Source organism: Hyla sarda, chromosome 7 (assembly GCF_029499605.1).
Source record: "Hyla sarda isolate aHylSar1 chromosome 7, aHylSar1.hap1, whole genome shotgun sequence".
Classification (NCBI taxonomy): Eukaryota; Metazoa; Chordata; class Amphibia; order Anura; family Hylidae; genus Hyla; species Hyla sarda.
Genome location: NC_079195.1, coordinates 80,213,823 through 80,227,122, shown reverse-complemented (window position 1 = coordinate 80,227,122; position 13,300 = coordinate 80,213,823). Strand labels below are relative to the sequence as shown.

At 46.1% G+C, this 13,300-nt stretch overlaps 1 protein-coding gene across 2 annotated transcripts in view; it reads left to right on the top strand.

Annotated features, from left to right (window-relative positions):
* Window positions 1-3,276, top strand: part of LOC130281718 (CD209 antigen-like protein C) — a 38,848-nt gene extending 35,572 nt beyond the window's left edge. For both annotated transcript variants that reach the window (XM_056529245.1, XM_056529244.1), the window contains exons 5-6: window positions 335-444; window positions 3,165-3,276. In XM_056529245.1, coding sequence (XP_056385220.1) covers window positions 335-444; window positions 3,165-3,276 — 222 coding nt within the window. The remainder of the gene's footprint in view (window positions 1-334; window positions 445-3,164) is intronic.
* The last annotated feature ends 10,024 nt before the right edge of the window (window positions 3,277-13,300 follow it).

Below are 13,300 nucleotides of genomic sequence, written 5' to 3'. Positions count from 1 at the left end.
AACTCTATGTCCATACAATATCCTTTTAACCATATAAACTGACCTGCAGCACAACCATACACAGCACTGAGTATATTTAAACTAGAACATCCCCTTGAATTTTCATGGAAATGCAGTATGACATGGCAGCTATTTAGATGAATGACCATTCATTTTATATGTGACGGGCTATAGTCCATCAGAGTTGCTCTCCATTCTAATTCATATAAGGATGTCCTGAGTTCCTACATGAGACGATGCCTGCAAGATGTTGGTTGACTTGAGTTTTGTTGTCAGAACAAATTTTATACCCACTATACGAGTTATTCTAGTTTTGCTGATTTGTATTTCTCAGGACTTCATTTTAAGACATGTTTCTTTGAAGAATGGGCATTTCTGGATTGGACTTACCAAAAATGGTTCACACTGGTATTGGAAGACAGGTGGAAAGTTTCAAGGAAACATGTAAGTTCATTTTACAAAACTTTTCTTTGCATGCTCATAGACTTTTAACATTTCAAGGCTATGTTGCAAGCCTTGAAAATCATAAGGGCTGCTCCTAAAAGCTAATGCAATCACCTGAAATTAAAAATGTTCCCTGGGCATTAAATATTGATGACCTATAGTCAGCATAGTCCACCAATATTAGATGGGGGGGGGGGGGGGGGGGTCTGACTCCTGACTCCCCCTTCAATCAACTATATAGGGCTGTGGCCCTCATGCTAGTGTTGCAGCCTATTTAGTGTTTGCAAGTGCTAGAATTAGCAATTTTGGTACTTTTTGTAGTGGATGTTCAAAGTACTCATTCACTTGGGTGGGACAATAGACTCTCAACATCGTGAGGATAGGCCATCAATTTTTAAAACATGGATTAGGGTGCGTTCACACAACCATCTGGCCCCGTTTAGGTTCCGTTCTTGAAGGCTGTAAACGAATTTAAAATGGTTTAAAAAAAATTCCATTCACATCAATGGGATTTTTTTTATAATCTGTTTACATACGTTTGTACCCGTCTGCACTCATTTCCATTTTTTTGATGGCAGAAAAAACGGCACATGCAGTATTTTTTCAGATACAGTAAATTTAACATTAAAGTCTATTGAAAACGAATGAGCCTTTAATGTCATCCGTTTGCATCCGTTTTTCAATCCGTTTTTTTGAATAGTTTTTTACTTCTGAGCATACTCAGAACTTTTTTTGGGGGGTTTATTAACTGAACAATAACGGATCCAAATGGACATCCATTTGCCTCTGTTATTGTCCGTTTTTTTTAGTCTGTTTTTCTTTTTGACGGGAGAAGAACGTCCCCTAGAAGGCCGTGTGAACGCAGCCTTAAAGGAGTACTCCAGGATAAGAAAACTTATCCCCTATCCTAAGGATAGGGGATGAGTTTCAGATCGCGGGGGGTCCGACCGTTGGGGCCCCCCGTGATCTCCTGTATGGGGTTCTCGGCTCTTTGCCGAAATAGCTCATTTCGACCACCGCATGATGCGGCATCCGACACACCCCCTCAATACATTTCTATGGCAGAGGTGGAGGCTGCTGATTGCAGCGCTCCGGCTCTCCCATAGAGATGTATTGAGGGGGTGTGTCGGCTGCCGCGTCATGCGGTGGTCGGACACAGCCCCTGGTCGCTGACTGTCGGGGCCCCATACGGGAGATCGCGGGGGGCCCTAGCGGTCGGACCCCCTGCGTTCTGAAACTTAGGATAGGGGATACGTTTTCTTATCCCGGAGTACTCCTTTAAGCATATAAAGGGAACCTGCCAGCAGATGTTCTAACTATGTCCAGATATCGTGCATTGTATCCTGTAAAGTGCCAAAAATGACTTTGCAAAGTCTCCTGCACTGAATGAAATGAGCCACAAGTAGTCTTAGGGGCTTCCTGCGGTAGTCACTACGCTACATGCATGCCTACTTAAGCATGGCTGACAGTCTGGCACGCCGACATCACTGCTTTGGTCCCTCTGCTGACTGATATCCTGTGAGGTCCCAGAAGCAGCACCATGCCTGACCATAAAGCAGTTTCTGGGCAGCATGAGATTTCAGTCAGCAAAGGGAACAGAGCATTGATGTCGGCGGTGCCGGACTGTCAGTCATGCTCGCATAGGCTGTGCATACAGTCCAGGTGCCGCAAGTCCCTAGGACTGCTTGGGCTCATTTTCATACAGCATGGTAGACTTTTCAAGGTAATTTCCATCACTTTTTAGGACACAATGCAGGACATCTGGACATAGAAAGAAAACAGATTTTACCCTATATAACGTGTTGACAAAAGCTATATAAGGTCAAATACTCATTTCTGAGGCACTTGTGGGGCTGAACTTGTTGGGTTTCGCAGCCTTAATGTCAAGCTCTTATGTAACCCTTGTGAGGTGCTGTATGTAATCTTTAAATTAGACACTATCATTTGCCTGTTAATAAAGTAGAATGTTTAATTCATAGGTTCCTTTTCCACTCCATTTCAAATTATTTTTACTTAAGTACTGTAAGGACATGCATAAAAGACTGAGGGGAAATTCCAGATGAGAAACTAAATTTTATCATTATATGCAAAGTTATTATTATGTAGATATAGCTGATGTGAGATAAGTGGGGCGTAGAGGAATGTGAAAGGTTTCAGCAACTACCAGAGAGTTATACACAAGACATAATGGATAATTGATGTAATGTCATACACTTTGTGTATGATTGTCAGGGATATGGGCTCAAGTCCGGCAGGAACACATGGGAACTGAATTTCTGCACTTTTTCCACAGCAGGACCAGCCTTTAGTGGAAATCTTGAGTGAGTTCCCACCCCCCTTTTTTTTCCAGGACGTGACCCATGCTTGTGATGTCACATCAGTTAACTGACTGAGACACATTTGTGATGTCATTGTAGTGTACAGAATACCTGACTAAAACGGACTAGTGATGTCACAGCCACTAACCTGCTTGAAGCCCACATGTGAAATACAGTTTTGATGTTACAACAGTTTACTCAATGACAGTACATTTGTGATGTCACACCAGCTTACCTGACAGAAACACAGTTGTGATGTCACAGAATTACGTTTTTAGTTAGAATAAACCAGCCGCTTAGTAAATATTCTCAAGCACATCCACCTCTCATATTTCCAATGACTATATGATCTAACAGTTGTATTTCAGATAATATTATGTAATCTTCTTGTTTCACCACCAGGTCTATTACATCGGCAGAACACCAGTGTGCCACCTATGGAAAAGACTTATCAGCAGAAAGCTGCTATAATCCAAACAAATGGATTTGTAAAAAGAAAATGTCAAGGTTTTAAATATACAATTTTTAAAATGAAACTTTCAGGTTTATTTTAAATGTCTATAATTTTAAAGGAAATAGGGGGACATTTATCAAGGGATTTAAGGCTCTTTTTTTGCTTACAAAAGTCACACAAAAAGTCGCATGTGCACCTAAGCAATTTTTTCTGCGACTTTTGGCTGTAAGCAAAAAGCTACAAATGAGCTTACAAAAGCAAATTTCATTGTTCACTTTGCAGTGGTCAGGGATTTATCAAGTGCGAAAGTCACACAAAAAGTCGCAACACCTCCAAAACAGCGTAAATTTAAACCAGCCCAGAGCTGGCTTACAAAACGGCTTTGGAGAGCAGATTTTATCATTCTTGCTGGCAGCCGTGATCACAGTCGTACAAAGGAGCCCAGGCTGGCATCACTCTGCAGCTGCCCATGCTCCCTTTTATTCAATCCCGCTAAACTCTTGCAAGGACTGGGGCACTGCTTTACATCTCCCCGCTTGTCTCCTACCACCCCTGCTGCACATCTACTATCTGCCTTTTGCAAGACTACAACTTCCAACATTTTTGCAGCAGATAAGGGGCGGTGGGAGATGTGCGGCGCGGAAGACAATCGGGGAGATGTACAACATGATGTCAGCGCTGAAGACTCCTGCACCTGGCCTCCTTTTAAAAAATCATGGCACCGCTGATCTATCCCCCACAGCAGCGGTTCACAACCAGGGGTACTTGTACCCCCAGGGGTACGCAGCAGCACTCCTGTGGGGTACGCTTAAAAAAAATCTGCAATGGCAGCCGCTGTAATAGCAAATCATGTAAGGTCTGGCAAATTACCGGCGCAATGCCTCTAGCTGCACCAGGATAATATGCCAGACTTCATAAGAATTAGCATTACAGCGGCATCCAGGCGTGTTTGAAAGGTTGTGGGGCAGGCTGAGGAGGAGGTGAGAGGCGGTCCTCGTCCCCATACCTAGGTAAGTTCTGAAATGGGGGCCCTGCGGACAGAAACAAGCGATTGCTGCTGAAGCTCCGAGCGCTTGTTTTCTTCCTGCTTTCCTGCATAGATAGCATGTATATGAAGAGGGCAGTGTGGGAGGACAATGGAGGTGACGGGGCAGTGTGTGAGAACAATGGAGGTGACAGGGGGCAGTGTGGGAGGACAATGGAGGTGACGGGGCAGTGTGTGAGAACAATGGAGGTGACAGGGGGCAGTGTGGGAGAACAATGGAGGTGACAGGGGGCAGTGTGTGAGAACAATGGAGGTGACAGGGGGCAGTGTGGGAGGACAATGGAGGTGACGGGGCAGTGTGTGAGAACAATGGAGGTGACAGGGGGCAGTGTGGGAGGACAATGGAGGTGACGGGGCAGTGTGTGAGAACAATGGAGGTGACAGGGGGCAGTGTGGGAGAACAATGGAGGTGACAGGGGGCAGTGTGTGAGAACAATGGAGGTGACAGGGGGCAGTGTGGGAGGACAATGGAGGTGACGGAGCAGTGTGTGAGAACAATGGAGGTGACAGGGGGCAGTGTGGGAGGACAATGGAGGTGACAGGGGGCAGTGTGGGAGGACAATGGAGGTGACAGCGGGCAGTGTGGGAGGACAATGGAGGTGACAGCGGGCAGTGTGGGAGGACAATGGAGGTGACAGCGGGCAGTGTGGGAGGACAATGGAGGTGACAGCGGGCAGTGTGGGAGGACAATGGAGGTGTCAGGGGGCAGTGTGTGGGTACAATGGAGGTGTCAGAGGGCAGTGTGTGAAGACCAGGGCCGGACTGAGACCAAAAATAGGACTCGGCATTTTAGATTGAGCAGCCCATTTTGATCATGGGAGTGGCTATGTGGAGGCAGAGACAGAAATGGGAGGGGCCAAATGTTAATCATAACTGGGTATGTAACAGAACATTTATGCTATATAAACATTAGGCTACAGTAAAACAGTGTATTTTAGGTATATTTTATTGTGAATAATGCATTTGCAAAACTGCACAAAGATTGTGTCAGTATTTTTAACATTAATGTGCTTTATGTCTATGGGGAAAGTAATGTCTGTGCATATAGTATGTAAAAAAAAAAGGGCATATTTTCTATAACTGTGTAAAAAAGTGACATGTCATGGATGTAAAAAAAATACATTCTTTTTCCCCCATAAACTTACAAAGAGCACATTAATGTTAAAAACACCTCCAAAACAGCGTAAATTTAAACCAGCCCAGAGCTGGCTTACAAAACGGCTTTGGAGAGCGGATTTTATCATTCTTGCTGGCAGCCGTGATCACAGTCGTACAAAGGAGCCCGGGCTGGCATCACTTTGCAGCTGCCCATGCTCCCTTTTATTCAATCCCGCTAAACTCTTGCAAGGACTGGGGCACTGCTTTACATCTCCCCGCTTGTCTCCTACCACCCCTGCTGCACATCTACTATCTGCCTTTTGCAAGACTACAACTCCCAACATTTTTGCAGCAGATAAGGGGCGGTGGGAGATGTGCGGCGCGGAAGACAATCGGGGAGATGTACAACATGATGTCAGCGCTGAAGACTCCTGCACCTGGCCTCCTTTTAAAAAATCATGGCACCGCTGATCTATCCCCCACAGCAGCGGTTCACAACCAGGGGTACTTGTACCCCCAGGGGTACGCAGCAGCACTCCTGTGGGGTACGCTTAAAAAAAATCTGCAATGGCAGCCGCTGCAATAGCAAATCATGTAAGGTCTGGCAAATTACCGGTGCAATGCCTCTAGCTGCACCAGGATAATATGCCAGACTTCATAAGAATTAGCATTACAGCGGCATCTAGGCGTGTTTGAAATGTTGTGGGGCAGGCTGAGGAGGAGGTGAGAGGCGGCCCTCGTCCCCATACCTAGGTAAGTTCTGAAATGGGGGCCCTGCGGACAGAAACAAGCGATTGCTGCTGAAGCTCCGAGCGCTTGTTTTCTTCCTGCTTTCCTGCATAGATAGCATGTATATGAAGAGGGCAGTGTGGGAGGACAATGGAGGTGACGGGGCAGTGTGTGAGAACAATGGAGGTGACAGGGGGCAGTGTGGGAGGACAATGGAGGTGACAGGGGGCAGTGTGTGAGAACAATGGAGGTGACAGGGGGCAGTGTGGGAGGACAATGGAGGTGACGGAGCAGTGTGTGAGAACAATGGAGGTGACAGGGGGCAGTGTGGGAGGACAATGGAGGTGACACTGATAGGGACTCCGAAATGGCTGCTCTACAGGGTAAAATATGCTGTCCTCTGTGGTGGTAAGTTCTGTGTAAAAGGCGCTGTGAACAGCTGATTTCAACATTTGAGCCAAAATTACTAACAACTTGCACCAAATTATAAATTTGGTGCATGTCCACGAAAACCAAAGTGAAAAAAAAGGGTAAAAGGAAACTGTCAACAGGCAAAATTGATAAATACCCCCCCACTATCACCATATATATTACCATCATACTGTTACTGACCAAATCCTGTATACTGAGACCAATATTACCATTAATACCAATATATAAGAAGGAATATTATTACCATATATATTACCATCATGCTGTTACTGACCAAATCCTGTATACTGAGACCAATATTACCAATAATACCAGTATATAAGAAGTAATATTATCACCATACATATTACCATCGTATTGTATACTGAGACCAATATTATCAATAATGCCAGTATACAAGGAGGATTATGACAATACATATTACCATCGTACTGTTACTGACACCAATATTACCAATAATAGCAGTATACAAAGAGGAATACGCTTCTATCTAATAGTGGTACCTCCAAATCTGTGTTCGCTGCAGGCTTTCACCTTCCTTGTTATGTCAGTGGCAGCTCTGGCAGGCAGTGGTTAGCGGGCACATTGTAACAGCACAGTGGACAACAGTGTAGCATATGTACACAGTGACTTCACCAGCAGAATAGTGAGTGCAGTTCTGGAGTATAATACAGGATATGACTCAGGATCAGTACAGGATAAGTATTTTAATGTATGTACACAGTGACCCCACTAGCAGAATAGTGAGTACAGGTCTGGAATATATTACAGGATATAACTCAGGATCAGTACATGATAAGTAATGTAATGTATGTGCACAGTGACCTCACCAGCAGAATAGTGGGTACAGCTCTGGAGTATAATACAGGATATAACTCATGATCAGCACAGGATAAGTAATGGAAAATATGTACACACTAGGGGAAATTTGTGAATATTTTTAGCACTTTTTTTTGCTGTTGGTGCTTTTTTTTGTCGCAGTAATTTTTTGTGCAAATCTAGACCAGCCCTGACTTGGCTTACAAAACGTAGAGGAATCACCATACAGAATGGAGTACTGATGTAAGAAATGTGATCAGCACCAGATTTATCACATGTCCTGCGCCATTTGATAAATTTGGTGCAGTTACACAGTTCCCACAACACAAATTAATGGGGTAAAAAGATGTGCACCTGATCACATCCTTGACTTCAGTACGACACTTTGTATGGTTCCCTCTCTGTGACTTTTTAGCCTGTGCTACAAAATGTGCAACTTTTTAATAATGCTGTTTGCAGTTAGTTTTGTAAGCCAAGTCAGGGCTGTTGTAGATTTGCACCTCAGTAAGCGCAGTTACAACAAAAGATGTGACAAACTAAAAAGTCACACATGATAAATTCCTGATCATTGAATGATATCAACTGAATTCACCACTTGGTATATTCTTTGTGAAAAGGATCAGGGATGGACAGAGGGATCAGGGAAGGACAGAGGGATCAGGGAAGGACAGAGGGACCAGGGATTGACAGTGGACGAGGGATTGACAGTGGACCAGGGATTGACGGTGGACCAGGGATTGACGGTGGACCAGGGATGGACAAAGGGATCAGGGATGGACAGAGGGACCAGGGAAGGACAGAGGGACCAGGGAAGGACAGAGGGATCATGGAAGGACAGAGGGATCAGGGAAGGACAGAGGGATCAGGGAAGGACAGAGAGATCAGGAAAGGACAGAGGGATCCGGGAAGGACAGAGGGATCCGGGAAGGACAGAGGGACCAGCGACTGACGGTGGACCAGGGATTGACGGTGGACCAGGGATGGACAAAGGGACCAGGGATGGACAAAGGGATCAGGGATGGACAGAGGGATCAGAGATGGACAGAGGGATCAGGGAAGGACAAAGGGATCAGGGAAGGACAGAGGGATCAGGGAAGGACAGAGGGACCAGGGATTGACAGTGGATGAGGGATTGACAGTGGACCAGGGATTGACGGTGGACCAGGGATGGACAAAGGGATCAGGGATGGACAAAGGGATCAGGGATGGACAGAGGGACCAGGGATGGACAGAGGGATCAGGGAAGGACAGAGGGATCAGGGAAGGACAGAGGGACCAGGGAAGGACAGAGGGATCAGGGATGGACAGAGGGACCAGGGATTGACGGTGGACCAGGGATTGACGGTGGACCAGGTATTGACGATGGATCAGGGATGAACAAAGGGACCAGGGATGGACAAAGGGACCAGGGATGGACAAAGGGACCAGGGATGGACAAAGGGACCAGGGATGGACAGAGGGATCAGGGATAGACAGAGGGATCAGGGATGGACAGAGGGATCAGGGAAGGACAGAGGGACCAGGACCAGGGATTGACGGTGGACCAGGGATGGACAAAGGGATCAGGGATGAACAAGGGGATCAGGGATGGACAGAGGGTTCAGGGGTTGACGGTGGACGAGGGATTGACGGTGGACCAGGGATGGACAAAGGGATCAGGGATGGACAGAGGGATCAGAGATGGACAGAGGGATCAGGGAAGGACAGAGGGATCAGGGAAGGACAGAGGGATCAGGGAAGGACAGAGGGACCAGGGATTGACAGTGGATGAGGGATTGACAGTGGACCAGGGATTGACGGTGGACCAGGGATTGACGGTGGACCAGGGATGGACAAAGGGATCAGGGATGGACAAAGGGATCAGGGATGGACAGAGGGACCAGGGATGGACAGAGGGATCAGGGAAGGACAGAGGGACCAGGGAAGGACAGAGGGATCAGGGATGGACAGAGGGACCAGGGATTGACGGTGGACCAGGGATTGACGGTGGACCAGGTATTGACGATGGATCAGGGATGAACAAAGGGACCAGGGATGGACAAAGGGACCAGGGATGGACAAAGGGACCAGGGATGGACAAAGGGACCAGGGATGGACAGAGGGATCAGGGATAGACAGAGGGATCAGGGATGGACAGAGGGATCAGGGAAGGACAGAGGGACCAGGACCAGGGATTGACGGTGGACCAGGGATGGACAAAGGGATCAGGGATGAACAAGGGGATCAGGGATGGACAAGAGGGTTCAGGGGTTGACGGTGGACGAGGGATTGACGGTGGACCAGGGATGGACAAAGGGATCAGGGATGGACAGAGGGATCAGGGATGGATGGATGGAGGGATCAGGGATGGAGGGATCAGGGATGACGGGATCAGGGATGAAGAGAGGGATCAGGGATGGATGGAGAGATCAGGGATGGATGGATCAGGGATGGACAGAGTGGTCTGGAGAGGACAAAGAGTGCTTGGGGAGGTGAACAAAAGGCTTTAGAAGCGACATACTGTGTGTCCTTGATGGCACTATAAGTTTCCCTTCCCAACTCACTGGCTGCTCTGCCAGGCAGTGTAAGTGTTAACCCCTTAAGGACTCAGCGTTTTTCCGTTTTTGAGTTTTCATTTTTTCCTCATCACCTTCTAAAAATCATAACGCTTTCAATTTTCAACCTAAAAATCCATATGATGGCTTATTTTTTGCGCCACCAATTCTACTTTGCAGTGACATTAGTCATTTTACCAAAAAATCCACGGTGAAACAGAAAATAAAATCATTGTGCGACAAAATTGAAGAAAAAAATTTCATTTTGTAATTTTGGGGGCTTCCGTTTCGACGCAGTGCATTTTTTGGTAAAAATGACACCTTATCTTTATTCTGTAGGTCCATAAAGTTAAAATGATATCCTACTTATATAGGTTTGATTTTGTCGCACTTCTGAAAAAAATCATAACTATATGCATGAAAAGCCGGTAAGTAGACAGCTCTCACCTCCCACTGGACACAGGTGTGCACTGACTGGCGGAAGCGCAACCGCCCAATACAGCAAACAGAAGAGAACGTCCAGCACTCGATGTCCGTAGCAATAGTGTTTATTGGCATAAAAACAGATACGTGAACAGGACAGAGCGTAAGCCTTACGCTCTGTCCTGTTCACGTATCTGTTTTTATGCCAATAAACACTATTGCTACGGACATCGAGTGCTGGACGTTCTCTTCTGTTTGCTATATGCATGAAAATGTATACATTTAAAATTCTCATCTTCTGACCCCTATAACTTTTTTATTTTTCCGCATACAGGCCGGTATGAGGTCTAATTTTTTGCACGTGTTCTGAGGTTTTTATCGGTACCATTTCTGTATTGATCAGACTTTTTGATCGCGTTTTATTCATTTTTTATGATATAAAAAGTGACCAAAAATACGCTATTTTGGACTTTGGAATTTTTTTGCGTGTACGCCATTGAACGTGCGCTTTAATTAATGATATATTTTTATAGATCGGACATTTACACATGCGGCGATACCACATATGTTTATTTTTATTTACACAGTTTTTTTTTTTTATGGGAAAAGGGGGGTGATTCAAACTTTTATTAGGGAAGGGGTTAAATGGCCTTTGTTAACTTTTTTTTCCCACTTTTTTTTTGCAGTGCTATAGCTCCCATAGGGACCTATAACACTGCACACACTGATCTCCTATGCTGATCCCTGCAGAGCCATAGCTCTGCATGGATCAGCGAAATAGGGCTCGATTGCTCAAGCCTGTAGCTCAGGCTTGGAGCAATCAAACCCCGATCGGATGCCGCGGAGACAGGTAAGGAGACCTCCGCCTGCGTCCCAGCTGATCGGAACATCGCAATTTTATGGCGATGTCCCAATCACCCCGACTGAGCTGCTGGGAAGCGTTTAGTTTCACTTTCAAACGTGGCGGTCAACTTTGATCGCCGCGTCTGAAGGGGTAACAGCAAGCGGCACAACGATCAGTGCCGCACACTGTTAGCCCTGGGTCCCGGCTATGATTAGCAGCCGGGACCAACCCAGTGTGATGCGGGGTCACGGCGTGACCCGTTTTAAACACCGGGAGTTGGGCTCAGGACGTACCGGTACGTCCTGAGTCCTTAACCCCTTAACAACGCAGGACGTATATTTACGTCCTGCGCCGGCTCCCGTGATATGAAGCGGGATCGCGCCGCGATCCCGCATCATATCGCGTCGGTCCCGGAGCTCATCAACGGCCGGGACCCGCGGCTAATACCCTTGGCGATCGCGGCGATGTGCGGTATTAACCCTTTAGAAGCGGCGGTCAAAGCTGACCGCCGCTTCTAAAGTGAAAGTGACCCGGCTGCTCAGTCGGGCTGTTCGGGACTGCCGCGGTGAAATCGCGGCGTCCCGAACAGCTGACCGGATACCGGGAGGGCCCTTACCTGCCTCCTCGGTGTCCGATCGACGAATGACTGCTCCGTGCCTGAGATCCAGGCAGGAGTAGTCAAGCGCCGATAACACTGATCACAGGCGTGTTAATACACGCCAGTGATCAGGATGAGAGATCAGTGTGTGCAGTGTTATAGGTCCCTATGGGACCTATAACACTGCAAAAAAAATGTAAAAAAAAAGTGTTAATAAAGGTCATTTAACCCCTTCCCTAATAAAAGTTTGAATCACCCCCCTTTTCCTGTAAAAAAATAAAACAGTGTAAAAAAAATAAAATAAACATATGTGGTATCGCCACGTGCGTAAATGTCCGAACTATAAAAATATATAATTAATTAAACCGCACGGTCAATGGCGTACGCGCAAAAAAATTCCAAAGTCCAAAAAAGCATATTTTGGTCACTTTTTATACCATTAAAAAATGAATAAAAAGTGATCAAAAAGTCCGATCAAAACAAAAATCATACCGATAAAAACTTCAGATCACGGCGCAAAAAATGAGTCCTCATACCGCCCTGTATGTGGAATTATAAAAAAGTTATAGGGGTCAGAAGATGACATTTATAAACGTATACATTTTCCTGCATGTAGTTATGATTTTTTCCAGAAGTGCGACAAAATTAAACCTATATAAGTAGGGTATCATTTTAACGGTATGGACCTACAGAATAATGATAAGGTGTAATTTTTACCGAAATATGCACTGCGTAGAAACGGAAGCCCGCAAAAGTTACAAAATGGCGTTTTTTTTTCGATTTTGTCGCACAATGATTTTTTTTTCCGTTTTGCCGTGCATTTTTGGGTAAAATGACTAATGTCACTGCAAAGTAGAATTGACGACGCAAAAAATAAGCCATAATATGGATTTTTAGGTGGAAAATTGAAAGGGTTATGATTTTTAAAAGGTAAGGAGGAAAAAACGAAAGTGCAAAAACGGAAAAACCCTGAGTCCTTAAGGGGTTAAGGAGTTAACATTGCTGGTATAAATAAATCTTCCAGATGAGCAGCCAGAGAGGAGATATGACCTGGGCTCTGATGATAATGATGATTATTTCACCTCACAGCCCGGCTAGGATCCAGGGCCACCATCAGGGGGGTACAGCTAGTACCCCAGTAAGGGGCCCTGGCTCCCAGGAGACCCGGGCCCCCACTGCAGCAGCCCCAGCACAGAAGCAGAAGGCCACTGTTAAAACTGAAGTTTCCTGCTTCCCTTGGCAGCTGCTACCTAATACTTACTGCATCTGTCCTCTCCTCCCTGTATGAGTGGAGGCTCTTACAGGCAGCGGCAGCAGCACAGTGTAGCGATTAACTGCCAAACATTTGGCTGTGTATGGGAGGCAGAGGACCTTGGATGATGTCATTACCGTGTGATCGGTCCCATGGGTGGGAGGAGCCTGATGCTGTGCTGTGGAGGCCCAGGAAGACTATGTATCATGAGAAGGTAACCTATAATACACACTCACACACAAATAAGGCTGGGTTCCCATTATGTTTTCCCCCATACGGGAGCGCATACGGCAAGGGAGAGCTAAAAACT